At 48.5% G+C, this 26,822-nt stretch overlaps 1 protein-coding gene across 1 annotated transcript in view; it reads left to right on the plus strand.

Annotated features, from left to right (window-relative positions):
- The window catches only part of DNER (delta/notch like EGF repeat containing), a 261,274-nt gene that overhangs the window by 202,708 nt on the left and 31,744 nt on the right, over positions 1-26,822 (plus strand). The window contains exon 9 of the mRNA XM_066281209.1: positions 19,128-19,250. Coding sequence (XP_066137306.1) covers positions 19,128-19,250 — 123 coding nt within the window. The remainder of the gene's footprint in view (positions 1-19,127; positions 19,251-26,822) is intronic.

Consider the following 26,822-nt stretch of genomic DNA (forward strand, 5'->3'; position numbering starts at 1 on the left):
CGGAGGGCGGCAGAGGGGGCCCATCTGTGAGATCCCCGCCTACTGACTCGTCACCCGTGGGAAATCACTGTTATGTCTCTGTGGACCTCAGGTTTTATTTTCATGAATAATATCTTTGATGCTTGTCAATTCAGTTGCATCCAAGTCACAGACGAGACCTGGGACAGGTTGTTGACAAGTTGTGCATGAGAGCACAGAGGACATTGTCTGGCGTGGGGTGGTACAAACTGTCCCCCTTTCTCTCCATCCATGGCGACCCCTCCTCAAGCCACCAATGGGGACAGAATCTCCTCTTTGAGTTCCACTTTTCCCTCCTGCTGGTTTTTGCTCCAACTCATTCGTGTCCACCTGGAACACTGAGCTTGGTAATCACGGGTGCTGCCTCTCAGAAGTCTTGAACAGGCTGAAGAAGCGTGTGTCCCACCCCAGGACGCCCTCCTCTATTAGGACGCTTCCTGTGGCAGAGCCCTGGGGTCGGAACTCGCTCATTGAATGAGGGAGGTGGGATTCCTCTCAGAGGGGTTGCTTCTTCTGATCATTTAGGTGACATTGTGTGAAATAAAAATGGTATTTTAGCATCTGGCAAGAATTCACATTTTAAGAGGTGAAAATGACAGTTCTCCGAATGTGAAATGCCTAGTCTTAATCTCTTGGAGCCTGTAATTGCTTGACCACTAGTTTGCGTAATAGAAGACCCCGGTGAGCATTGGCGGGAACGGGGCATCCGGCTGATGGGTGGCCATCCTGACCATCTTCTCAGAGAGCACAGGGACCCCACTTCATGGGAAGGCTCGGGCAGATTGAAATCACGTCGGGCTGGTGATAATGAGTTCCCCCGCTGACAAAGTGCCGTGGGAATGATCACAAATCAGCTTTCTGCCGGGTGCTCTATTTTCGCACCTCATTTTGAGTGTATCAGGCTGGGGGTTTCGGGTGGCATTTTCCTATGAAATAATAAAATGTCAGCGCTGAACAATCACTGAGATGTTATCTTTCAGTGACACCCTTAAGTAATAGGCCACGCGTACTCTCAAAAAAAAAAAAAAGGCAAATTGAAATCTCTTGAAGACTAGAGGAAGGGAGAACTTGGAGCCCCACTAACACTGTGAGGGGCAGCGCCACAGTGTAAGGAGTCACCCGTGGGCACGACGTTGCCCGTGTCGGTGACCGACACGTATGTGATAGAGATGCCGTTTGGATGATGAACAAGACAGGATGGAATCCCTGGTGCAAAGGGAGAGGATTTGCCTGAGTTCACCAGTCTTGGTCTCCACCTAATACACTTGAGTTATGATTACTCTAACCTTGTTTGTTGAATTGAATTAACCCTGTCATTATAGAATGTGCCCGAAGTTACGACTTAAGGAATGTAAAATTATAAGGCATTAGAGGATTTCCATGTGGGAATAGAAATATTGGATTTTTATTTTCATGGATAACCTCCGATGCTCATGAACTGTCACCGGCTGGTCCTGGGACACACTGCTGACCACGTATCTACACGGATTCTTCTCCACCATATAGAGCTGGGGACTCAATAGAGCATCCGGACTATAAAGGAAAGGAAGGTTAGACTTTTTCCAAATGAAAGTTTTTAAAAAGGAAATTATATTTCTAAGAATTACAGATACTGTTTTTTTTTTCTTTCTTCTATTTTTTTACATATGCTCCTGGTGTGGGCTGTGTTTCTGGTCCGTGTGGCCTGAGGGACACAGCTGGAATTGCTGCCTTCTGTTTAACTCCGACTTGGCCATCTCAGCACTCTAATAGGATTCTTCTGGAAACCGACTCTAAGATGAGACTTCACGGTCAGGATTTTAATAGCAATTCAATAGCTATAAAGAAAGAAGTACACCTGCAAAGATGCGAAGACATTTAGCTTGCTGATGAGTGCCTAGTTGCATTTTGATTCCTGGATAAGTGCAGTGGACAGCTTTCATCTTTTATTAAGCAGGAAATTTTTTACCAGGTTTACCAGGATGGAGACAGTTCTTGCATTTAACATTAACACGCTCTAGGAGGGTCCCCGTCTGCTTACCTCATTATTCTTGAGAGTTGCAGCTCGTATAGAATCTGTTGTCTCCTACCCCCCACATCTTAATCCTGTTACCAGGCCTCTCCTCCATGATCTCCTGAAATGTATCTGCCTGCCATTGGGATCCCAGATAGAGTCCTGCCTACCCAAACACAGCTGTCGCAACTCTTTGTAGTCTGGACTTGACCTAGTAGAAAGTTTACATCTTCACAGTGACGTCATGATGACTAAGAACTGTCAAAGAGCAGAGCAGTCCCTGATACCTGGGAGCCTGTTGGACATTTACAGGTGGGCTGTGGGGCTGTTGGTTATGTGCTCACAGTCTGGCCACGGTGCCTCCTGCTGGTCACAACGACGTCAACAACCACACAGCATGCCGACATCAGACACAGTCACTCACAGGCCATGACAAAGTGGGACAAACAAGACCATTCCATAATTCTGTCTAAGTACAGATAACAACAGGTCACCATTCAACCCACACAATATCCAACGTCTCCTTCTCCTGCAAATGAACTGAAGGCTGGCTGTGTCTTCACCAGTTACAGCCTCTCCGTGCTCTGCCAGCCCTCTCTGCAGATAGGATTTAGGGAGATACCTAAGCTCCCGCCTTCTGACGGCATCCATTCTGGTGTGAATCCTCCCCAACCACGTAACCAGAGTTCAGATCTTACAATATGTCCCGTCTAACGCCCTCTTCTTCTGAGAGACCCTGAAGTTCCCCACCATGTGTGTACCTTCTCCTTGCAGTGAGTCAACAGCAGAGGTGTTCCTGGGGGCGTTTGGTTGGAAAGCGTAGACGAGACTTAGTCGATTAAAATGCTTAAAATATGGAGGGTGCCAGCTGATCGAGTTTCCATCATAACAGCGGTTTAATCAGAATTTCCCCTGAGTGGGACACAGAAATTTGTTTAGATTTATACATGGGGGAAGGGCACCATGGAAGGAAAGCCCTGGGTGGGGGTGGGGTGGGGGACGTTCAGAGAATGGGTGGTCACAGGATAAGATGCACTGATTGCAGTCATGGGTAGTGAGGCCGAAAATGCTCATTGGGGCAGACTGGAGAGAATCTGGATGATAAGGAGTTTGGAAAATGAAGACTCGGAAACATTTTGCATTAGTGGTATACGTGAAGGGATCTACGGCTTAAAAAGATTCCTCTGGTAGAATTAGATATTACCGTCAAGCCCAAGGATACGATGAGAGATCAGCAGGAGGCTCAGGCAGGTGGAAGTGAGGGCTTGGACTTCTGGCATCAGGAACTGAGGAGGGACCTAGCGTCCGCTTGAGGAGTGGAGTCTGATTCACAGAGTGCTGGTCAGCTGAAGGTAGGGAGCAGAGGCGCGCGAGTATGAGGTACTGCCGGGGCTTTAACTTGGTGGCTCGGAGAAACGGAAGTGGGCAAGAGGGGTCTTTCCGGCTCTTGGGCGCAGTGGGCCAGCCAAGTGGCTGTGCTGATGGGACTAGAACAGAGGCTGAAACCAGGGAGACGAGTGTGGAGTTCCCGGTGCATGCTTTCCAGGGAAAGCCAGGGACCTGTTAGCACAGGTAGGGATGCGGGTGTAGAAACAAAGGGGGGGACTGGAGAGAGAGGTGCAGAGTCCCTGCATTGGGGTGGGAGCCGGAAGCAGCAGCAGAAGAGGCTGGAGGGAGCGTCACTGGGTTGGGACGGGCCCTGGGAGAGGGCAGTGCCATGGAGGTGAGCCAGGAGGAAGGAGACGAGAAGCAGAGGGCACGGAGCAGGGGGCGGGCAGCTCGTGAGGAGCTGGACCAGATGTGAAGGACCCGTCCTGGCGGGGTTCACAGCCGCTTCCACAACCATCCTTGGTCTCCAGTTTAATTTGAAATATTGAATAATTTGGGGGCGGGGGCCCCTAGGGGGCATCGGTGACATTCGCCTTGTTTAGGCTAGTGACCTGAAGGATTAGTCAGAGAAGAGGAAGTACAGTGGCGACGAGTCAAGGGCAGGTGCTGGTGCAGCAGATGGAATTTTTATGAGATTCCTGACATTAAAAAATCTACTCACAAGGCTGCTTTTTTAACCTTCTTTAAACGGCTAATCCATATGTATGAAAGTGTTAATGAACTTGTCTTTAATTAGACGGGGTTTCTGCTCCTTCTGCCCCCACCGCTCCGGCTTCCCTGTCAGACTCCCGGAGGGCGGAGTGCACTCTCGGCAGAGCGAGGGTGAGGAGGGCGATGGTGAGGAGGGCGATGGGGGCGAGGAGGGCGAGGGGGGCGAGGAGGGCGAGGGGGGCGAGGAGGGCGAGGGGGGCGAGGAGGGCGAGGGGGGCGGTGGCGAGGAGGGCGAGGGAGAGGAGGGCGAGGGAGAGGAGGGCGGTGGCGAGGAGGGCGAGGGCGAGGAGGGCGAGGAGGGCGAGGGAGAGGAGGGCGGTGGCGAGGAGGGCGAGGGAGAGGAGGGCGAGGGCGAGGAGGGCGAGGAGGGCGAGGGCGAGGAGGGCGAGGAGGGCGAGGGAGAGGAGGGCGGTGGCGAGGAGGGCGGTGGCGAGGAGGGTGGTGGCGAGGAGGGCGAGGGCGAGGAGGGCGAGGAGGGCGAGGAGGGCGAGGAGGGCGAGGAGGGCGAGGGCGAGGAGGGCGAGGGCGAGGAGGGCGAGGGCGAGGAGGGCGAGGGCGAGGAGGGCAAGGAGGGCGAGGGCGAGGAGGGCGGTGGCGAGGAGGGCGGTGGCGAGGAGGGCGAGGGCGAGGAGGGCGGTGGCGAGGAGGGCGAGGGCGAGGAGGGCGGTGGCGAGGAGGGCGAGGGCGAGGAGGGCGGTGGCGAGGAGGGCGGTGGCGAGGAGGGTGGTGGCGAGGAGGGCGAGGGTGAGGAGGGCGAGGAGGGCAATTAGGGCGAGGAGGGCGAGGAGGGCGAGGGCGAGGAGGGCGAGGGCGAGGAGGGCAAGGAGGGCGAGGGCGAGGAGGGCGGTGGCGAGGAGGGCGGTGGCGAGGAGGGCGAGGGCGAGGAGGGCGGTGGCGAGGAGGGCGAGGGCGAGGAGGGCGGTGGCGAGGAGGGCGAGGGCGAGGAGGGCGGTGGCGAGGAGGGCGAGGAGGGCGAGGGCGAGGAGGGCGGTGGCGAGGAGGGCGAGGGCGAGGAGGGCGGTGGCGAGGAGGGCGAGGGCGAGGAGGGCGGTGGCGAGGAGGGCGGTGGCGAGGAGGGCGGTGGCGAGGAGGGCGAGGGAGAGGAGGGCGAGGGAGAGGAGGGCGAGGGCGAGGAGGGCGGTGGCGAGGGCGAAGAGGGTGAGGGAGAGGAGGGCGAGGGCGAGGAGGGCGAGGGTGAGGAGGGCGCGAGAGCTGCCCGCCGGCAGCAGGAGGCAGCGGAGCCGGTGAGCAGATGGCTCTGTGCCCTCTCACCGGGACGGGAGGTCAGAAATGGCTGCTGTTCACTGCTGACGCCCCTGCCCAGGGCGTTTCAGAGCATGGCTCTGTTTGGAGCACCGGGCAGCCCCGAACTCTGGCCAGTGGTCATTAAGTTCATGACCATGGAGGTCAGGTGGGGACTTTTTCAAAACTAGTTTGTAACGAAGCCCTTGACTCTTACTTTGTTTTGTGGTTGGAAATGATTATGATCCATTTTCCAGCTCGCCGTGACTGTCTGGGAATCGGGCATTTAGTCCTGAAGTTCGGTGTGTCTTAAAGAGCCGGACTGAAGTCCCAGCTCGACCGTGGAACAACCTTGTGGCTGGCCTCTGCTTGCCTTCGTTTTCTCATCTTTCAGAAGGGGACAAACCTAAGGAAGCTCAGATGGGAGGATGCATGTGATCAGGCCCTTGGGAATCTCTGAGAGGGTGGTGCCAGTGTCAGACATGCCCCCCTTCCTGGGGAAGACCTCTGAGAAGTCCTTAAATCTGTGCTCTGATTCTTTTCCTGTGAGGGTCGAGGTTGGAGTCGGACCAGAGGTGGGATCAGTGTTCGTGGCCAGAGTGGGCATTCTTGAATAATGGGGGTGAGTTTAGCTTTTTACGGGGCTATGGGATTGCTTACTTCCTGGCCCTGGTGACTGGTAGATACTGCGGTCCAGGGTCCGGGCGGAGCCCTTTAACTGGAGTGGTTCTCAAATCCCCGTGGTTCTTACCAAGTGGAACCCATGGTTGTTGCATTTCTCTACGTGTGACTCTACAGCTAGTTCAGGGTGAGGCTGGGTCGTGATCTGGGGTCACGCTGTGACCCTGACTCTCCAGTGGTCAATAATGTGACTGAAAAACATCTCATCACAGTTTCTTTTTTAAAAAAAATTTATTTATTTATTTGCTTTTAGAGGGAGAGAGGAAGAGGGAGAGAGAAGGGGGAGGGAATATATATATATATATATATAGAGAGAGAGAGAGAGAGAGAGAAGAGAGAGAGAGAGAGAGAGCGCAAAAAGTATAGATTTGTTGTTCTACTAACTTGTGCATTCATTGGTTGATTCTGGTATGTGCCCTGACTGGGGATCAAACTCGCAACCTTGGCATGTGGAGATGACACTTAAACCAACTGAGCTCCCTGGCCAGGGCCCTCACCAGATTTTTCTAAGTGTTAGTTGTCTGAATAGCCCCCTCAAAGGAACACATTAAACTGAGATTCAGCAAGACACTGATTCAGCTCTGTTGACCGGGTAACGTACGTACTTTATCCATGCTAGATTTGTCCTGAATAGCCTCCATCTAGGAGAACTTCCTCCATCAAGACCCTGTGCCAAAACTTTGACCAGTATTTCCTCTTACTTAACCTCAGGTGATGGTATTTCTGTTCTCTTATCGACAGAGGTGGAGGTGATAGAATCCCAAATTTAACCTAGGTTTGCCGACCAGTAAATCTTGAGCAGTTTAGGCTAGACTCAGCAGAAGCCTCATGGCGGCCCCCAACGTATGTGCAAACCTGGGTGCTTACTTATGTCCCAGCCAGTCACAAGGAAAAGCTCCTAGACTCCCCTTACCTTAGCACGGCTCCTGAGATGGGTCTCTAAGCAGCACCTCCTCAAAGCCAGGTTTGGAAAGTGGCCTTGGTTGTGGCCCAGTGAGTGGCTCTTGACCAATAGTTTCCTACGTCCCAGTGCAGAGAAACACAACTCTGATTTTCAGGGACATTGATCCGCCCGACGGTCTGTTATCACCGCAGACGCCGTGGCTTCAAAATCAGTGCGACCCGTGATGGAAACTCCCGGTTTCATTTGATCTGGTGTCGGCTGGATGCATCCGATTAGAGAAACCGCTCTTCCTGCGACTCCCACGAGAAAAGCAGACGCAGCCACGAGACACTGCGTCACCCTTCAGCGTAGGCAGTCTCTCTTTTTATTTTTATTTATTTATTTATTTATTTATTTATTTATTTATTTTTTACAGAGACAGAGAGTCAGAGAGAGGGATAGTCAGGGACAGACAGACAGGAACGGAGAGAGATGAGAAGCATCAATCATTAGTTTTTCGTTGTGCGTTGCAACACCTTAGTTGTTCAATTGATTGCTTTCTCATATGTGCCTTGACCGCGGGCCTTCAGCAGACCAAGTAACCCCTTGCTGGGGCCAGTGACCTTGGGTTTATGCTGGTGAGCTTTTGCTCAAACCAGATGAGCCCGCGGTCAAGCTGGGGACCTCAGGGTCTCGAACCTGGGTCTTCCGCATCCCAGTCCGACGCTCTATCCACTGCGCCATCATGGTCAGGCTAGGCAGTCTCTTTTGATAGCTGCTTTGCTGGGGTCCTCGATGCCTAGAAGCCCTGTCACCTTTCTTCCTACCCCTGCCTCTCCAAAAGCCTCTGGCGTTGATTATTTATGTCGTGAACTCCTTTGATGCTGATTCTTTTCACCTGGCGCTGGTGATGTCCCGGGGATAGTCTTTCCTCTTCATATTTGACTTTTGCATTTTTTTTAGTTCACTTCCTTGACATCGCTCTGAGGTTCTTCCTCCCTTCCACTATAATGCCTAAAAACAAGACTGGCGTGGGGGCAGGGATCGGGTCAGTGTCAGTGCTCTGCTGGGCTCAGAAGCACGGGGATGGGACCCCTATGACACTGTGCTTTTCCAGGGGATGTCCGGGGGTGAGCTGCATCCTGAGTCTCTGTTAGAAAACCGGTGAGGAGATGTGTCTGCACATTCTACCTTTTCTTTCTGGCCTTCTAGCCTTCAGGGAGCCTTACATTCTTCGATGGTCGGATTTGTATAAAAACCTGCGGACCACGCTCTATGCTTCTTCCGTTTTTCAAATCATGGCCATTCACTTTCCATTTGCAGGTACACGATGAAAATTGCTGCGTATACTGAGTACTTTTTCAAGACTGCCTCAGTTTTAATGAAGACTCAGAGCTCATAGGTTTGCCTGAAACAGATTGATACATGACCTCTTTTTTAATTCCAGGACATTGTCACCTTAAACAACCTATCGATTTTGTAGAACAGCACGTCCTGTTGCGTGTCACCTAGTGCCTCCTTATGCAATGTCACACGGCTCCATTTAAAACCCCGTTTGCCTTTAGAGGGGTTGCCTAGAGAGATCCTTAGCTGTTTGGATCGAAACCTTAATGACCTGTTGATAATGGCCAGGGTCATGTTCCATTCCCCCAACCCCACCAACTGGTTTCTGAAGGGACAGATCAGAGTGAAGGTCCAAGGCATTAGTAAAAGTGTTTATTTTAGGTCAGGTTAGCCCAGCTGAAATAAGGACTGTATAATGCCCGGAGCTGTGATTTTGGGATGACTCCTCCTTATTCTCTCCTAATATTACCTTTCCCTCTAGTTATCTGATGCCTAAGTGTTTAAGTCTGTGCTTTTATTCCTTTAGGTTAGGCATGGTCTCTTATAGTTAAACCTTTGTATCAGTTAGTTCTTGCTTTGTAACAAACCATCCCAAACATAGTGACTTAACAATCATTTATTGCTTATACAGTAATTCTGGGGTTGATGATTGGGGCAGGGTATAGGTGGGCTGTCTCTTTCTCTGCTCCATGGGGTGCTGGGTGTACTCACTTACGCTTCTGTGGTCAGCTAAGGGCTGGCTGGTCCTGGATGACCTGACCTGGGGGGGGGCACCGGGCCACCTGTGTGTCGCCATCCAGCAGACCAGTCTGGACGTCTTCACAGGGAGGCAGCAAGAAAGGACAAGAGCCAGTGCACACACACTTACTGAAGCCTCCTCTTCTTTTAGGTGTGCTCACAGGGCCAAGCCCACAGACTCCGTTTCTTGATGGGAGGAGTACAAAGAATTACTTTTTTCCAGTCTGCTACAATCTTAGACCTAAATATGTGAAGAATGTGAATGAGATTACACACACACACACACACACACACACACGCACACATATGATCAGACTGAGAAGTTGAAAAACGAAATCTGTATAGGCATCGATTGCTAGGGTGAAAAGAGAGGAGGCCACCCCTGCACCTGCCCACCAAAGTGATAAGACAGCAGCTGCCCTTACTGTATAAAATTCTGGGTAGACCGAGTCTCATCCCTGCTTTATTTTCCACATTAGAGTAGTAATGTCCATACTATGCTAGGATCTCACGTCACCAAGCAAAACACACACACTTTTGATCTCTCACTGCATTATGACTCCTCGAAAGAATAAATGTCCTGTTTGGGGGCACCCTTTACTATTTATTCGGTAGCGGCAACAAGAACGCAGTTCAGGACTTAGCCATAACCTGCATTCTGACTTCAATTTATTTCTTTGCATTTTTGGATTTCCTTTGTGACGCGGTGTTGGCTCGAGATTCGGTTCTGGTGGTTCATTTCAGCTTTAGCTGAAGTTCTGACAAGAGTCAGCTTCGGCCCTCATGGGCTAAGAGCCCTGAAGGATGCTTGCCAAGTGGGAGCGATGTGCTTCTAACAACGTCCCTGGCCTATTAGGAGTACGTTCCTCAGTGTTTCACAGTCTTTGGGAGCCGACAGAGGTACTTGGGAATGGCTATGACAGATAGGGAGTTAGAGGGTCCCATTTTCGCATTGTGCCTTCAAATGTCCCAGTGATATGAGGGTGAAAATAAACACACCCTCGGGGGGAAAATCTATGGTCTGCATTACATATTCCATGCACCAGAATTTTCTGGAAAAACCCCAGTCACAATATTTTGCTTTCCATCACACAGATCCCTTGGCACTAGGCTATGTATACACGAGGCCACCTTTTATCACTAGAAACAGCACAGCTTTGTCAGATCATGTTTCTCGATTATTGGTTTGTAAAATGTATTATTGTAGATTGTCTGGTATTAAAAAATATATATATATATGTATAAATATATATATATATATATATTCCAAAGTGATTACTGCCAGAGCGTTAGTGGACACTTCCATAATTGCCATGTGTTTCCTGTGGCGAGAATATTTACGATGTACTCGCTTAGCAACGTTGTAGCATACAATACAGCATTATTAACTAGAATCACTGTTCTGTACCTTTGAGTCTCAGAACATATTCACCTTAAGACCGGAAGCGTGTGCTTTTTGGCCAGCGTGTCCCCACTCCTTCCACAGCCAGCCCCGGACGACCACTGCTCTGCTTTCTGTGTCTCTGAGTTCTGTCGCTGTTTTCTGATGGTATTCCGTTTGGCTGAGATGCTGTTCCCATCGGTCACGGAAGCTGGATCGGAGACAGGGGAAAACCTGCTCACTCACCCAAGTTTAAACTCATTTCTCCCCATTCTGAGTAGGTCCGTATGACTGGCAGCCATACAGGGAGAATTGTAAATGTCATGTGCATGTCCTCATTTTGGCTTTCCTTGTTAAATCTGGCATTGGCTGTCGGTGAGATTCCTTTGTATTGCTTTTTGCCTTCTGAAGCAAATCCCACCCAAGAGGAGTGTAGTTTCATTTGGTCTATGCGCCTGTGGCTGGTAGCTGTCTGTCTGTCTGTCTGTACACGTCACGTGGGTTTTCTTTACGTGCCTGTGACTGGTGCCGGTTCTGACTGTGTGTTTTACTGCTGGTTCATTGACATGCCGAGGGGAAGCCATGGCTAGTAGAAGACGTCACCGTGCTGTATCTAGCGCTCGCCACAGTGGCTCCTACCGTGTCCCTGTGCTGAGATAGGATTTGTGGGAGATGATTCCCTCTTTGCCAGCCTGTAGCTCAAACTTGAGCGTGCATCTCAATCAGGTAGAGAGGGTCGTTAAATCTCAGCGTTCTAGGCCCTGCCCACAGTCCCTGACTCAGTAGATCTGGGTGGGGCCCGGGAACCTGCATCCCTCACAGGTCTTCTGGTCTGCGGACCAGACTGAGAACTCTGGGCTGGTAGAATGGACACAGACACAAGCCCTTTCGAGGGCAAACACCCCAAAAGATTATATTGTGATGACTGGATAAGGGGTAAATTAAAATCAGATTTCACCAATAGTTTGTGAACTAAAGGACTAAAATATTTTTAAAAACTGTTTTCTCTCCAAAGGGCAGAAATAAATCCATGATCTTGGACTCTGCCTGTGCTGGGCTCCGTGTCCGTCTTAGTGTGTTTCCTATTGAAGAACCCCTGGAATGTGAGGGCTTAACCTGTATTTTCTTTTCCAAACCTCCTCATCCTTCTTACCTCAACTGTACACCAAACCGGTGTCGTACGTGTGTGTGTGTGTGTGTGTGTGTGTGTGTGTGTGTTTGTGTATGCTAAGCCATCGCTTGAGCTTATGGGGTTATTTCATTAAAGCATTTTGCTTGTTGTTTACAAGTAAATAAACACACATAGCACAATACTCTTTGAAATCAAGTAGTAAAATGTTATCTTGTCATGTACTTAATCTTGAACCTGGGTGCTTTAGTCATGGCCGTTGCACGCATTCGCAGTTTTAGAAGTAGTTTTTTTTATAGCGTTAGTAAGAAAAATGGGCCACTTTCTAATGGGGAAATGTAATTGCAGCTCTGAGGTGAAGTTGTAAATAAATATATGAACATTAAGCTTTATCATGAAAGGAAATGACGTTTCTTCTTTCCACATTTTACCTCCCCGGTGCCATAGACTTCCCTTTTGTTAAGTGTATCTTTATATTTAAACATCTACCTTTGGTTATACTCTTGAGTACCATTTCCCCCCATTTCCTTTAGCCGGTATATAGATCATGGGTAGAATCCACCCTCTAGTGGCCAGAAACGTCATGTAAAAGGGACACTTATAAGACAAGGCTCAAAGTCATAAGAAGAGCTTGATTTTTTTTTTTTTTTCATGTAACCTGTTTGTGAACTTGTTCTGAAGGCAAATCCAGTTGGGATTTTACATTTATTTAGATGATTGTTTGGTGTCTTTCTCCTTTAAATGGCCCTAGTAGAGGCTGTGTGTGTGTGTGTGTGTGTGTGAGTGAGACAGGAGAGCACAGTGGCTCCGCGGCAGTCTGTAAACTCTCAGCACAGCACGTCTGTGTAGAGCAGAGCGTCCGAGCGCTTGACAGGATTCATATGAGCAGGCAGGCATGCTGCCTTTTTTACCTCCTGTTCTTAAAAAGATCCTTATTGTGAACATACCAGCAAGGGAATGCAGTAGACACACACATACACACACACACACACACACACACACACAGAGTCTCCAAAGTGCTCTGCTCAGTGAAGTCAATGCATAGTGCTGAAGGGCTCTACGGGGACCCGGGAGTTTAGCCAGAATGTGAAAGCTCACAGACAACCCTGATTTTGTAATGGCACTATGTTCTTCTCGTTCACGTTTTAAACTACTATGGTTGAGGTGTTGGGAAGATTTGATTTCCTGGGAACTGGCCTGGACTTGAATCAGGGAGTCTTGGGTTTCCGCAGTTGATCCATTCAAGCTGAAATGAGAGGAAAACATCCTTTGAGTGGCAACATAGCCTTAAAGGAACTGGTCCCCTTTTCTCCACTCAGCTGATCTTAGAGTGAAACGAACACCCCGCCCCCTCGCCAATGCCTCACCTTCACCTTCACCTCCACGCTGGCCTTGCCTGAGGTCCGCGCTGGCAGAGGGAGCGGCGTGGCTGGACCGCGTCTCCAGCCTTCTGCCAGGGTCCTGCTGGCGTGCACTTTCCGGGGCACAGTGAGGGCCGGGAGGCCGCAGTGGTGTGACAGTCGCTGAGCTGTCCCAGTTTGTTACCCGGAGTGTGAGCGCCGTCTGGTGAGAGCCAGGGTCCTGTAGCTTGGGGTTTTCGGAGTGGGATGTGCTGGGCGCGGGGAGGAAGGGTCTCTGGAGTAAACCCAGCTGGGGCCGGAGCCTGTCTTCTGTTGGTGTGAATATCGCAATGATGGCCCGGGGTAGGATCGTGTTCAGAGAATATAAGTCAAGTACCTTTTCATACGTGGAGGCAGGCCCTTGCCAGGTGGCTCAGTGGATAAAATGCTGTCGCTGTGGGCCGAGGTCACGGGTTTGACCCCCGGCCAGGGCACGTATGAGGAGCGACCAGTGAGTGCACAACTAACTGGAACCACTCGGTGGAACAACGGACTGATGCATCTCTTCCTGTCTCTACTCTCCCCCACTTCTCTCTCTCCCTCTTACTCTCAAATCAATGGAAAATTAAACAAAACAAAACACCTGGAGGGCATCAGTCATGAGCTGGGAGAGTTCGGACCATGGGCAGAACCTTGGCTCACCAGGCCTCTGCTGAGTTGGTCAGTCGTGTTGGACATCAGCCTTCCCCCAACATAGAGGCACCCCAGCCCATGGCAGAGCACGCAGCAGGTTTCTGGGGAGCTCAGGAACCCACCAGGAGCAGGGCTCTCTTTCCACTCTCCTCCTCCATTTCACCCGTTTGCTGTGTTCTTAGCCCCACTTGAACTGTCTGTTCTCTCCTGTGCGATAACATGGCGGAAGAGGAACCCCTGGGCTGATAGTACATGAAGCCCACTATCGCGGCTGGGCTCTTTGGTTCTGCTTAGAAACCCTTTTTCTCGGGGAATTCAGTCTTGCTCTTCACAAACCCGCATAACCTCAAATCTCACGTTGCTAATAAAGAGGATCTAGGACAGTGGTTCTCCAAAGGGGGTTTTGTCCTTTAGTGGACATCTGGCAACATCTGGTAATGCTTTTTTGCCTGTCACAACTGGGGTGCCATGGTGCTGCTAGAATCTAGTGGGTAGAGGTCTACAGTGCACAGGACAGTTCCCATTGATAAAGAATGATCCAGACCAAGATGTCAATCGTGCTGCAGTTGAGAACTCCCAGTTCAGAGTGTTATGGGCTGAACTGTGTCCAAATTCATATACTGAAACTGTAGCCCCCACTCTGACTGTATTTGGAGATCGAGCCTTTGTAGAGGTAACCGAGATTCAGTGCGGTCCGAAGGACAGAGCTCTAAGCTAATATGACTGGTGTTCTCTAAACACAAGAAACATCAGGGAGGCGTGCCCACAGAGCAAGGCCAGGTAAAGACACAGCGAGAAAGTTGCCACCTGCAAGCCAAGGAGAGGGGCCTCAGGTGACACCAAACCTGCTGATGCCTTGATTTCTGACCTGCAGCCTCCAGAACCGAGCCAAAATAAATGTCTGTTTAAGCCCCCCAGTCGGTTCTATTTTCTTATGTCAGTCCTCACAATCTAATACACTAGGTAATGCATTTGGAGGACAACCTGGAAATGAGGAAGAATAGCAAATTTATCAACAGGGTTTTTACCTATCTGGATGTCCAGTGGGACAGTCCAAAGTTGAGTGGATGCCAGGGCATTATTTGTTGTGTAGGGAAATCCTGGACATTGCATAATGTTTAATATCTCTGCCCCACACCAACTAAATTCCAGTAGAACCCTTTAATCATTGTAATAATCAGCCCCCCAACTCCAAAGCACCCTTGAAAGGGCAGTACAGTGCCCCCTACTGAGAGCCATGGCTTTGAAGGACTCCAGTGACCTCCATCAGCTGTTATTCTCGTTCTCAGAACCCTTGGCACTGTGAACCAGCCCTCCTGGGCTCCTTCCCATCCTGGCTTCCCTGGCGTTGCCCTCCTCGGTCCTTCCTCCTCTCCTTTGCTCCCTCCCTACCCAGAGTCCTGATCGGGCATCTTGTTCCCCCTCGGCTCATCCATGAAGATCTGACTTCAGCCCCTTCTGTCTTCCTCTCCCTGTTTTTTCTTCGATGAAAACTTCACCACTTCCCAGGCAACGACCTCTCAAAGTACTCTTTCTGTGCTACGGAAGTCCATTGTTTTCCCCAATGGCACCTGGGCCTCCCTAAACGAACCCCAAGTTCAACATCTTTAACTGGTCAACTTTCTCAAAAACCCGCTGTTTCTTTGGCCGGCCCCCTTTGTGGTGCCGGCAGCATCATCCGCGCCCTGGGCCAAGCATGGCGGCCGGCTGTCGGGACCACTCCTCACGCTCTCCTCCGGTTGGGAGGTATGTCGGGTCGAGTCTAAGGAAGGGAGTGGCGTCGAAGATCCAGGAGCAGCGCGTGCACGGGTTCGAGGGCTGGTGGGGAGGAGCGGGGCCTCGGAGGGGCCACTCTGATCCCACGCTTCTGATCTTTTTATTTTTTTTCTTTTTATTTATTCATTTTAGAGAGGAGAGAGAGTAAGAGTGAGAGAGAGCAATTGAGAGAGAGAGAGATAGAGAAGGGGGAGGAGCAGGAAGCATCAACTCCCATATGTGCCTTGACCAGACAAGTGCAGGGTTTCAAACCAGCAACCTCAGCATTTCCAGGTCGATGCTTTATCCACTGCGCCACCACAGGTCAGGCCCTTTTACTTTATTTTTAAAAAATTCTTTGGACTAGGTTAATTTTTCTAGACCCTGGGCAGATTGCCCTGAGCTAATTTGTTGGTCTCAATTAATTACCAGCAGGGGTGGCAGCCTCATTTTCACAGAATCCTTCTCTTTTGGAAGGATGGCCTTTTTATTCAAACAGTCCAATTTAGGGGTTTTTTTTGGCACCAAGTGTAAAGGGTGCCTTGACATTTCCATAAAGACATTTAAATGTTACCGGCTCTAAAGAAACAATTTTAGCATGTGAAATCTTTCTCTTTTTTCTTCCCCCCAAGGAAGAAAAACACCACTGGCTTAATTATCTCTGCAAAATTACTTCCTCATTTGCTTTGCATACTGCTAGTAGCAGAGGATGGTGATACTGTTTTTCAGAAGCGAAAACACTTCTGGAGGATTTCATGAAATATTCTTTTGATTTTTGTCTATGTAAATAACACCTCCGCTCAGAGGCTAAAGTGCTTATAAGGGTTATATGTGATCCTTCCAAGTGGACTTTTAAAATCTTCTAGGAGTGCAAGTGGAATGGGAAGGATGCAGCCTGTGACCGCTTCTCCACGCGGAGGAGATGCCAGAAGACATACATAATAAAATCACATAATGTGAACTGTACCCTGTTAGCCAACTTGAAGTTTACACACAGTATTAACTGAATGTGTGGTGTTGTACTACGGAGCTCTAGGACGTCTTTATTTGGTGTAAACGAAATTCGACACCCACTGAACAGCCACTCCCAATCTCCCTCTCTCCCTGGCAACCACCATTTTACTCTGGGTCTGTGAATTCAGTTACTTTAGAGACCTCATGTTAGCAGAGTCAGGAAGTATTTGTGCTTTTGTGACTGTTTCCCTTAGCGTGTGGCCACAAGGCTCATTCATAGGGCAGGGTCCTTTTTGAAGACGGAATGGTGTTCCGTTGTATGACTACACCCTGTTAGTTATTTACCTGTCTGTTGATGCACATTAGGGATAATGCTGCAGTGAGCATGGGAATGCAAATTAGCGTTTGAGATTATGTTTTCAATTCTTTTGGGGAAATACCCAGAAGTGGGATTGTAGATGATATACTAGCTCTATGTTTAATTTTTTGAGGACTCTTCATACCGTGTTCCACAGTAGCTGCACCATTTACATACATTCTCACCAGTGGTGGACAAGTGTTCCCGTTTCTCCACATGCCCTCCAACACTTGTTTACACACACACACACACACACACACACATATACATATATGCGTGTTTGTATTTTTAATGGCCATTCTAACAGCTACAAGGAGATACCTCATTGTGGTCTTGATTTGCATTTCCCTGATGATTGGTGATGTTGAGCATCGTCTTGCATACCCATTGGTTGTTTGTATTATCTTCTACCATTTACAGAAATCAACTCAAAATGAATTAAAAACTTAAACATAAGAGATCTGAAACTATTTATAAAACTCCCAGAAGAAAACATAGGGGAAAAGATTCATGACATTGGTCTTGGCAATGATTTCTCGGATAAGTCACCAAAAGCAAAAATCGACAGTTGGGACTAAGTCACACTCAAAAGCTTCCGCACAGCAAAGGAAGCGATCAGCGGAGTGGGATGCAGCCCGGGCAATGGGAGAAGATGCTTGCAGACCATGTATTTGATAAGGAGTTATTATCCAAAAATCTTGTTAACATCCAAATTTTGTTTTTCTGTTGAATCCAGATCAGGAGTCAGCCAATTTGTTCTGTAAGGGGCTAGATGGGGAAGATTGGGGGGTTTGTTTGCAAACCACACGGTCTCTGTTGCAACTACTCACTCTGCCATTGTCATGGTATATACACGGATGGGCATGTTGTGTCCCAATACAAATGTATATACAAAGATAGACCGGGATGGCTTTGGCCAGTGGGCCGTGGTGTGCGGAGCCCTAATCTAGAACAGTGTTAATAGAGCCAGGGTTTCCCCCTCTGGCTCTGTTGACACTTTAGCCAGTTGGTGTTTGTCGTGGGGCTGTCCTATATATCGGAGGATGTTTAGCAGCATCCCTGCCCTAGATGCCAGCAACGACTCTAGCTGCAGTGATCAGAAATGTACCCCCCAAACTGCCAAAGTCTTCTGGGGGACAAAGTTGCCTTCCATTGATTTAACTCTGATCTAGGTGAGGAAAATAACCTGATGACGAGTAATAGGAAATATTGCCCTCAAACTACAAAAAGAGGGAGGTGGTAGAAGAGCTGAGTGAGACCCATGGTATTTTTGTCGTAGGTAGGTCAAGGTCCCCTGCAAGGAGTTATTATCACCACCTAAATTTAGAAAGCAGTTCAGAAAAACAACTGAAATGGCAGATGCTTGAGAAGTGCTCTGTTAGTAATGCCAATAAGAACTCAACCTACTTTTATGACGGGCACAAGAAACAAAGCCATTCAACACCATAGCAGGTCCCAGTGGGACTCTCTGAGTTGGAAGGTTGGCTGTGAGCTGGAAAGCTGGGGAAAAAAGCCAGAGGGTCTAGTTCCCACTTGAGCAAGGGATTATTTTTTCTGCTTATCTGACTCAGAACCAACACCGGCAGGGTGATTTTTGAATCACTCTCACATGTTGCTCATTGTTTGGACAGGGCCAGACAAAAATGGTCCAGTTTCATTGAAAACTGGCAGAAACACATGTTTTTGAAAGCTAAAAACAGCATAGCATTCATGAGCACACCTCAAAGAATGCTGTCCTCCTGTCCTTTAGAATAAACACCTGTTTTGCAATTAGGAGGGGGCCATCATTGCAAAGAGGAGCCATCTTTCGTTAAGAAATTGTTAGGTTTCCTTTTCCTCATTGCTATGAATGTGTTTTTAATAATTAAAAAAATTTGAGCACAATTACAAACACTATCAGGCAGACGATCGTCACTTTAAATAAACAAAAAAGGATAGCCCCCATTTTCTTAGGAATTTTAGTTAAGCCTCTTGAGCTGAGTGTCCTTCCTGACATGTAAAGAAAAAAAAATACATTGATCCTTTCTCCTTAAACAAAATTCTCTTTCATTAGCCATATATGTGTGTGTGTGTGTGTGTGTGTGTGTATACACACACAGACACACACACACATATATATATACACACATACACATATATATATAATTAATTGGAAGAAAACTGTGGTCTATGTCCAAGGACATAGACCTGCTGCTGTCACTGTGTCGTGTGGCCACAGCAGATACACTCAGGAAGCCATGTCTCTGGGCCACCAGTACCTCTGAAAGGGGATCATTTATCTGGTGGATAAAGGGACAATTTCTTTTATTCTTGGGATCATGAAAGAAGGTGCTAAAATCAGGCTCTTCATAGCCTCCTGGAAATCTGCATTCCAATGCTACCCCAAGGAACAGCTCCTAAATCCTGCTTGTCTGGGCCACGTGTTCCTGTGAATCCCCACCTGCCTTCCCCGCAGGCTGGTCCGCTGCGAGCGGACCTGGGACACGTCTGACGGCAGCCCTTCCTCTCTGTCCCCCAGGTTACCACGGCCTCTACTGTGAGGAGGAGTACAACGAGTGCCTCTCTGCCCCGTGCCTCAACGCGGCCACCTGCAGGGACCTGGTTAACGGCTATGAGTGCGTGTGCCTGGCCGAGTACAAAGGTGAGTGTCCCTGGGACCTTCCCGCGCTGGACTGGCGCTGCACGACGCCATGGATCCCTCCGCTTGAATGTATTCACCTTTCCCCGGAGCAGGAAATTGTTTTCAATAAAAAATACTGGTGGTGGGATGATTTATGAGACTGAGGAGACCCATTCACAGCTGTCGGGTTTCCTCTTGATAAACTGAAAAATCTCTCTCCTGCCCTTTTCTTCTTATATTCTCTCTTCTCTGTTGAATGTGCAGAAAGCCGAGGATAAGGAATGGCAGTGCGGGGACGGCCGGGCGCAGATCCTAGGACAGGACTGCGTGGGGCGGCGGGAGCGGGTAGCCTGTGCACCCTGCCGGGCGGGGGCGGGTTGCTGCACCCCCTGGTGGCGGGGCAGGTTGGACCCTCACCTACTGGCGTGGAAGTGAATTCCCATTAAGTGATCCAGCTGGGAGGGAAATGTTAGTTCATTTGCGTGGACGCCTGTCAAAGTCACTCTGGAAGAGCGTTTGACACTGATGAGGTGTTTATAATGAGTAGACCCTGTTCTAAGCCCTTACGTGCGTGAACTCGTAAGTCCTCACTCAGACCCTTGCCTCTTCCTCTGTGATGGGCTCGAGCCACTGTGGGTGGACAGTGTGGCTTCATGGAGTCAGACACCCTCGGCTGGCACTGAGCCGGGAGAGTCTGTTATCAGCGGCTGCCTACGCCCCAATGTCAGGGCTGGGTTTAGATTTTTGTAATGCTTTTGTGGGCTCTGTTTATAACCCTTTTACTTAACCTCTTGCTTCATCCCCTGTTTGCTTGATTGACACCCTCCATCTGCCCGGCGACCTTGCGTGGCAGCCCTGTTGCTTCTCTTTGGATGGACCTGCCTTTATTTTCTGTGAACCTCAAGGGTTTGCAGGCCACAGGGATGAACTGGATGGAGTCCCTGGGTGGAGGGGCGGAAGCTGGGCCAAGTCTTCGCGTTGTGTTCCGCAGAGCTGAAGCTTCTTTGGTCTGTGATGCTCATGTAGAGCCAAAGTCCACTGACTTGTACAAGGGCCAGTGTGCTGGGTTCATCCACACAGCTTCTGAGTTCTGGGTACGTCAGAGCATCGAGAAATAGGGAGTCCACTCAGTTCTGGAAAGGAGCAGTGAGTCAGGAGACCTAAGTAGCTCATCCCAATCCTGCCACTGGCTTCCCAGTGAGCCTGGATAAATCTCTTAAACTGACCGGTCTCCATCTTACCTCTACAAAGTATGGACTGGGATAGTTACTGGGACTTTGAGATTCTTTAATGAGAAAATTAGTAGTGGTGGCTGCCCTTCAAAAAATTTAAAGTTTCAAAATTCTTTAGTTCATAACAGAATTTATGATAGAACTTTATGAAGCAAATTTCATCTTTGTAAATGACAGCGTCACTCATTGGGTGTGTTCTGAAGATGCCCCCAACTTTCCTGGCCCCCAGGCAGTGCTCATGATACCATGATGAAGAAGTGAGAGGTTCAGTTGCCTGGGGCGACTCACTAGTGTCTCCGCAAATTTGTAGACTGTGCTCCTAGACGTTTTCACTTCCTCCTTCCATTTTTCTCAATGGGCATTCCCAACTTTTTCCACTTCCCCCAAGCTCCGTGTTAGTCACTCACCCTTAGAATAGGACTGGCTTTTCACTTCCCTCTTTATGGCATGAAAGAGAGGGGATCATTTGTAAACATTTTCAAATTGATCTAACTTTCCACATTCTACACTCCTGGTCCACAGAGTCTGTTAGTGGGCTGTGTAAACAGGCAGCAGCTTCACCCCTGCAGATTCTGATTCAGGGTATCTGGGGTGGGGCCCAAGAATTTAAGTTTCTGGAGAGTTCTCAGGTGCTGACTGACATGTTGGCTGGTGCACCACCTGATCAGAGCCCTTGCCCTACAAACCTGCCCACAGTCACAACCGCTAACACCTTCTTTTCTTCCACGTTAGATGATCATGTGCCCTCATCCTGCTGAAGGTTAACCCTTCCCTATATGTTCTCCGTTCCACCTCTCTGTGACCTTCTTCCATCAATGAGGACCTCTGCGGGGGTGACTCAGGAGGTAGATAACCCTGGAGGGCATATCAGACACATCCAAGGGTGCGGGTCTTTGCATACAGAGGGGCGAGGGGATAGGGTTCTGGGGAGAACCGAGGACTCGATGACCCGCTGAGCCCAAAGGAGCCCTCAGCCCATGGAGAGCCCATACACGCTGTGAGTGTGCCGCCTGTTACCCCATGAACAGAGGGCTCTGATCGCGTGGATACTGCTGTCCTCACAGAGAACTGTGCAGTGGGGCTGGCCTGGTCCTTTCTCTTTTGAGTGGCCGGGAGGGAATGGCCCCTGTTCATACCTGGAGAACCCTGAGAATCCCAAACAGGGAGGACCGCCCTGTGCCTTAGTCATCAGGACTCTATTGGCTAGTCCCCTCGTGTCAAGTGTCTCTGCCTGGCATTGCATGGGGAGCTGGACTAGCAACTCAAAAAAGGGAAAAAAAATCTAGGGAATAGAAACAAAATTTGCAATGACAACCAACAGCGCTGAACACTCAGAGAAGAAGTGACTCAAGTAACATATACTGCTCAACGTTTATTTTCGACCTGGAAACGCCAGAGGAGGAACTAAGTCATAATAGAAGTAAAAGTAAGAGGAAATGGAAGCCATGAGCCGAAAGATAGGAAATGTGGTGAGAAGATTCAAGAGACCCGTTTCCGTCTGAGTGATGGGCGCTGCCGGAGCAGGAAGGCCTGGCTACGAAACCGGAACCGACTCGTTGCTGGAAGGAGAAGTCTGTGCATGTGAGGAAATGGGAGTTTTCCAATAGAATGGGCCTCCTCGGTGCCGGAGGGTGGATCAAGGCAGCGGTGCACAGTTTCGGCAACGGTGTGCAGCTGGAGATTTCCTGGTAGAATGTCCAGATCCAGGGGTATAGAGCACTGTCTTCACAAGGGACTTCACAAGCAGTACAGGTCACACACAAAAGAAAGAGACTCACACCAGCACCCAGACTGCTCTCCTCTCTAGTGAAACTAACCAAGAATGAAGAAGTGTTTCAGACTTTTCAATGAAAAGGACAGTTAGTGAAGGGATTCTTTCTATTTGAAGGCAAAAGAAAGACATTTTGTACATTTAAGGATACAGGAAATACAACACCACGTACTGTCTCTCTAAGAAAATTATTTTTAAAAGTATTCTTTGTAACATGGAGCTACATCACAACAAAGCCAGCCAGCCAGAGAGCGGGAGGTAGAGAACAAGAGGACTAGGGTTGAGAAGAAGCCTTCTCGAGATGCAAGGGAACATTTAGATAGATGATAGTGATGTGATTGTGAATGATAATTTAATGGTGAAGAGACGTCCCTTGAAGAAATAGGTCTACCTCTGTAGTAATTAGTATTGCTGCGTAATGAGTTACTGCACGGTCATGGCTGGACACGACACCTTTTTATTTACTAAGAGTTGCATTGGTTCCCATCTGGCTTAATGGACTTCCTGCTTGGGGCTCTCACAAGGGTGGAATCAAGACGTGGGCCAGGCTGAGTTTTCACCTGAGGCTTGAATAAGGAAGGATCAGCTTCCCTGTCTCCTGACACTGATGGCCGAATTCCGATCCAGCGGCTGTAGAAATGATGAGTGCTCGCTTGTTGAAAGTCAGCCGTTGCGCGAGAGAGCCTTCGGGTCTTCACATGTCTAACTTCAGCGGAGGCCTGTGCCTTCTTGAGGTCTCACCTGATTAAGTCAGGCCCTCCTAAGATGAACTCAAAGTCAGCTGATTAGGACCTTAACAACACCTTTAAAATCTCTTTCTTAACTTTTGCAACTCACGCACGAGGGGAGGGAATTACAACAAAGACATAACTCCTTAGGGGTCACCCTCGGGTATTGTCCATTGGACCTCTGGTTCAGGAAGAACGAAATGACCACACCGAAGCTTCCTATCATCTCAATCTATGTGTTAAAGGGAATGGAGGTGGGAAAGATGGGAAGACATACAAGTATGTTTAAGATTTCATGCCAGTGGGCAGGTAAGGTGATGATCTAATTTTGTTATATTGATGGAGACACTGAGGTTGAGGTTTAAGTAAGGCTGCTGAAAGCAGGATGGTCAACCCTAGCAAAGTATCAACAAGTGGGACTTCTGGACAGAGCGTGGGGAAGGGGTGGTACTCTTGGTGGACAAGGGGTGACAAGAGAGGCGGAAAGGCTAGACTCCACTCTCCAATTGGAGGACGAGTGAGGGGAGCAGAGAGGCCACAGATCTGGTGTCTTTCTCTCCTTAAAGAATGGACATTGTCTTGCTTTTTGGAAGTATTTCTCCTGAGATATATTTACGTGTAAGATGTATTGGTAAACTTGATCGCATTATTGGGGGAGGGGTGGGCTTCAATTCCTAACTAACTAGTACTTAGCTCTGGAGTTAGAACGTAGGTTGTGTGTTGAGGGAAGGGTGGGGACTTTAATTTTTTATTTTACAAATGTATTTTTTTTATGCATGTCTTTTTTTAAGTGGTGAGTCTCACTGTTTTATGTTAAAAAAAATTAAATAAGTGAATATAATAACTTCCTAAAAAGAATGCATATAATAATAGGAAGTCAGGCAAATACAGCTAGGAACATTCTGCAAAAGGGAAGCGTGAGGAGGAACTTCTGCCAGATGTTAAAACCCATTCAAATGCTACAGTATTTATTACATTCCCATGTCACAGGTGCGAGGTCGGACAGCTGACCCAGACTGAGCAGTGTTCCAGAAACCCTGGTCTGTAGTGAGAAACATAAGAGAATGAGTGACTCTTCAAGAGGACTTGCTGTGAGAGGGAAGGGAATGCTTTTGTTTTAAATAACTGGTGCTAGAAGAATTGGGCTGCTAAACAGAAAAAAAGGAAATGTTCTCGCACTTCTAAATAAATTCCATGTGAATTTGAAAAAGCACGACTTGACTTTGTATCCTCCTCTGCATACAGTAATCCTCCCTCTTGTCCTTCTTTCTTTTTTACTCCAGTTTGCTCCGAGTTGGTATAGACAGCACCTCTCTTGCCTTAATTTTTATCTTTTCTTCACCCTCTTCGGTTTGGCTCTCGTCCACACCATTCCGCTAAAATGGCCTTCACGGTGACTGAGCCGGAGACTTTCCAACGAGACCCACGAAGCCTCTGATGCCCAGTTCCTGCCCCTTTGCCCCACTGAACCCTGCGTCCCTGCGTTAGCTCCCAACAACTCCACTCCTGCCCCTTGGACTCCTCAGTCCCCTCCTCCACTCAGTCCTTGTCCTCCGATACCAGGAATGCAGTGCGGCCCCCGGGGTTTCCTTCTGAGCTCCTTCCTCTCGCCTGCTCTTTGCTGTCCTTCAGTCCTCTGCCCGCAGCCACTGTCTGAAATGTGGTCCCCAAACAGGGGGTTCATCCCTCCTTGAACTCCGGCAGCCTTTTGTCTGTATCTGCTGTGACAGTTCCCGTCAGCCCTGCAAGTCAATCCTTTCTGGCTTCAGACTTTCTTCTCCCTTACACTAAATCATAATTTAATGAAAGGTAGCAGCAGCTATAGAGTTGTGGTTTTTTGTTTGTTTGTTTTGTTTCGTTTTTAATTCGCAGACACTTTTGACATGGTGGCTCGCACAAAGTACATGCTAAGTAGCTATCTTGAACTGTGATCGCCACTTGACCTGCCCATCAGAGGAGACCAGCTCGAGCATTTTCCCAGTAGGTTTCCACAGTGGATCGTGAAATCGTGGAAGCAACATGCAGGGAGGGGTTCGGAGCCCCTCCTTTCGGAGACACCGAGACACTGACCCTTCCTTCCAGACCAGCTTGCAGTCCGTTCACCACGGGACACCTAACCCCGTATTGTCAGAAAGCCAAGTGCCGGCCCCACTGGCATTCATTCTTATTTCCGGCAGAACAAACAAAATGATCAACAATATACCCATCTGGAAAAAACTTTGTTTTTTTTTTTTTAATTCTGAAAATAACATAACAGTAATAAAAAAGTTTTAGAAAAAAGAAATTTTAAAAGAGCTCATGGCTTTACAACAGACCATAAGAGGAATCATTGTCTGGCTTGTTTTTATCCTTTTTTAATACCACATTTTTACAGTTATAATTGAGGATACCTACAGCTTTTTGTTTTTCTGTTCATCCTGAACAGGATATTATGTTTGATTTCTACATTGCTGGGAAGTTTTACTAATTCTGTTTTAAATGGTTATGCAATGTTCTCATCATGGTATATTTATCCATTCCCTAGTTGCATCTAATGTGAGGCTATTATAAATTATTCTTGAATGAATACTTTTATTCCTATCATTTTCATACTTCCTGGATTTTTGAGGGGGGAGGGAGAGGGTGAATTAGGCGGGTTTCAGAAGTGAAATCAGTGGGCTCTGGGTTTGATTACGTTATATCTCATGGTGTATTTTTATAGTCTACAGATATTTACAATTGAAAAGATGAGAATTCTTTCTTTTTTGGCTAGAATTATTTCCACTGTGTCCCAGGGAACGAGAATGTCTGGATGTTTTGTGTACCTCGTCCCTCTCCTGTGGTGGCATATAGATGTAAAATAGCATGGCAAGGTTTTTATTCCTTTTTTCAGGCTATTATTTAATTGGAAGGGCAGACTGAGGCTGAAACACGCAAGGGATAATAAAATTAAGGCCAGGATGTCTACAGTAATTTCTGAAATAATTTAGAAAACATTTAAGTTCTGGGAGGGTAGAGATGCCAGACATGTTTTCATGGAGGATATAAGTTTGAATATGAGATGATGTTTTAAAGGGAACAATAAGTTCAAAGAACACCTCAAGTTAATTTTCTTTACCTGGCTTACGTATCCTTGAGATAAAACACTGGGTTTTGTTCTCAACATCTTAATCATGGCTACATTGTGATGACAACCGAGCTTTATAGTTCGTACACGACTCTGAATTTTTGTTCATTTTAATTCTAAAATTAACTTCTATCAAGAGCCCTGTTGGAATAATAGCGATCTTTTCAGAAACATTGCCTCTCTATTCCTTAATATGAAAAGTATGAGTTTTTATTAGTTTTGACTGAATTACAGTTTATTTTTGCTTGAGACTAAACATAAGTTTTGTAATAGTGCGTGCCACGTCCTTTGCCAATGGGTGATGCGTGCGTCATTCCACAGACTGAGTTTGAAGTGTGGACCTGGTTTTCCCTGACAGACGAGGGTGTTTTTGAGGCAGATTTGGAATGGCTTCGCACTCCTCTGGCAATCCTACCTGTGTGTCAGCCAAAGCACACGGGCCGTCGCCCCCCCCCCCCCCCCGCAAGGACGGGGTTCTGGTGGCTCCCACGTCGTCTCCTCCACGCGTTCAGATACGAGCCCTGCTTTAAAGGACCTCAGAGATTCTAGGGGGAGAGGGGGAGAGGATCAGACAGGAGAACAGATAAGTCATGGCTTCGTACTGTCCACTGTGAGGGCGTGGGCTCAGCACCCTCTCAGTGCACAGTGGCGGAACCAGGGGGGTCGCTTCTAGGGAGAGTCAGGCTCAGCCTTCCAGAAAAAGGGTGTTTGAGCTGGACTTGGGCAGAGAGAGAACGAGCCAGGTTGAGACCAGCT

The sequence above is a fragment of the Saccopteryx bilineata genome, chromosome 5 (genome assembly GCF_036850765.1).
Source record: "Saccopteryx bilineata isolate mSacBil1 chromosome 5, mSacBil1_pri_phased_curated, whole genome shotgun sequence".
Classification (NCBI taxonomy): Eukaryota; Metazoa; Chordata; class Mammalia; order Chiroptera; family Emballonuridae; genus Saccopteryx; species Saccopteryx bilineata.